Below are 1,760 nucleotides of genomic sequence, written 5' to 3'. Positions count from 1 at the left end.
TTTTTTTTTTTTTTTACATTCATGTGCCATCAAAGCAATGATAAAAACAGGAATTTTCGTGAATTACCAGTTAGACCAGTGAGGGGGAAAACCTACAGCTCACTGTGTACTTAAAACAAACACCTTCAAATCCTCAATATACCGTATATACAGAGTAATATGTCTGTTTTGTTCAAATGGTAGTTAAATTTCAAACAACGCTCTGAGATTACATGAAAAAAAACTGAAGCAGCTCCTGTTGGGAAAAGGGGTTTTCACCGTCACATCACTAATACTGTTCTCAGTTCTCACTTGCTTTACAGTGCGAGAATAAAACAAATCATAGTGCCATTCATTGAAACAAACAAAAACAATGTTGCTTGAACAATCAGCTTTGAAAGCTGTAAAAAAAAAAAAAATTGTGTGTGTGTTTGGGGGGGCGCGACATCTCACAAACAATGTAAGGAACATTTTTGCAGCTGTTTGTAGTTATTGGACGTTTCAGTAAACAATACAAGGGACACCCCTCCCCCCCTTTTAAGTCCATTGAGAAGAGAGCAATTAATTGAAGCTGATGGCTTTTCTGTCAACGTTTCTGTTGGGAGCCTCCAGTTATTCTTCATCGGCACTCTTAAACATGAGGATGGAGTTGTAGATCTTCAGGGCAGGGCCCAGCTTGATGGACAGGATCTTGACGATGTCCGATTGGGTGAGCAGCAGAAAGGCCTCGCCATCTATTTGCTGGAGGCAACAAAATAAATAGATTTCACTACTAAAACATCAAATCTAAATCGCTCGATATATTAAAAGCTGTCGAGAAAGTTACCTCCGTTTTAAATGTAGCAGCATGTTCTTTACACCCTGGAAGTCCTTTTACAAAACTGGCCACCTGGTGGAAAAACAATTAAAACGCGAGCCCCTTTTCACACTGCCTGGAAATGTCAGCTAAGTCATGACCACTTCCACATCTCGACTAAATTCTCACTTCAACCACGGAAAATATTGAACGACGGCCCCAGTATTTGGGATTTTATGGATGTTAGGCTTTTAGATTCCATGAGAACTCTTGAAAAAAAGCGTACTTAATGTCCGAAAACTACAACTGGTTATCACCCAAATTTATGTGCACGTCTGTACACTTGCCCACTTCAACCCCTGAAAATATTAAAACAATTCCCTCAATATTTTGCATTTTATGGACGTTAAGTGTTTCCCTCCTTATAGAGAAAGCAGAATGTCCATAAAACACCAGAGCGATTGCTCTGATATCCACAGAAGTAAATAGGGATGCTCACATCTATTTCGGTGATGATTGATTCCAGTTCGCTGACAATTAAGTGACTCTACGCTTTTTCACACCGCGTTTTCGACTGTCCCAAGGGTTGATAAATTGCTGCCCTGAGAAGTACTATCAGAACTGTAACAGCAGTTTAGACACTGCGTCAAAGCTGACAAAATAGGAGGAGGATGAAAACGCCCTAGAAACTATCGCTCCACAGATTTTCGCATTGGGACAGATAGTTAACGTTACATAACAGATGAACGATGAATCGGAATATACCGAAGGAAGACTGTAGAGTCATGATCATATCAATCGCAAGAGTGCATGCTGAATGCCTGACCTCCTCAGTGCTCCATCCCGCCACCCTCTTGGCGGTGAGCCCCAAAACCTCAGGCAGCAACTGACAGTGTTTGTCCCAGCACAGCGCCACCCGGTGGGGGGGAGCAGCAGAGACGCCAGGGGAGAACACCGACTCGTGAAGGGCTTGCTGGAGGGAAAT

At 42.2% G+C, this 1,760-nt stretch overlaps 1 protein-coding gene across 1 annotated transcript; it reads right to left on the bottom strand.

Annotated features, from left to right (window-relative positions):
- Positions 1 to 166: 166 nt before the first annotated feature.
- LOC109509698 (lethal(3)malignant brain tumor-like protein 1) lies at positions 167 to 1,748 on the bottom strand (the record flags this gene model as incomplete). The annotated part of the gene is made up of 3 exons (XM_019859517.1): positions 167 to 720; positions 806 to 868; positions 1,602 to 1,748. Coding segments are annotated over 3 exons (339 nt in total), but the record flags the coding sequence as incomplete, so codon positions are not given.
- Between the last annotated feature and the right edge of the window lie 12 nt (positions 1,749 to 1,760).

The sequence above is a fragment of the Hippocampus comes genome, unplaced genomic scaffold (assembly GCF_001891065.2).
Source record: "Hippocampus comes isolate QL1 unplaced genomic scaffold, H_comes_QL1_v1.1 C17008575, whole genome shotgun sequence".
Taxonomy (NCBI): domain Eukaryota; kingdom Metazoa; phylum Chordata; class Actinopteri; order Syngnathiformes; family Syngnathidae; genus Hippocampus; species Hippocampus comes.
The sequence above is the reverse complement of the archived record's forward strand: the minus strand, read 5'-3'. Positions and strand labels throughout refer to the sequence as shown.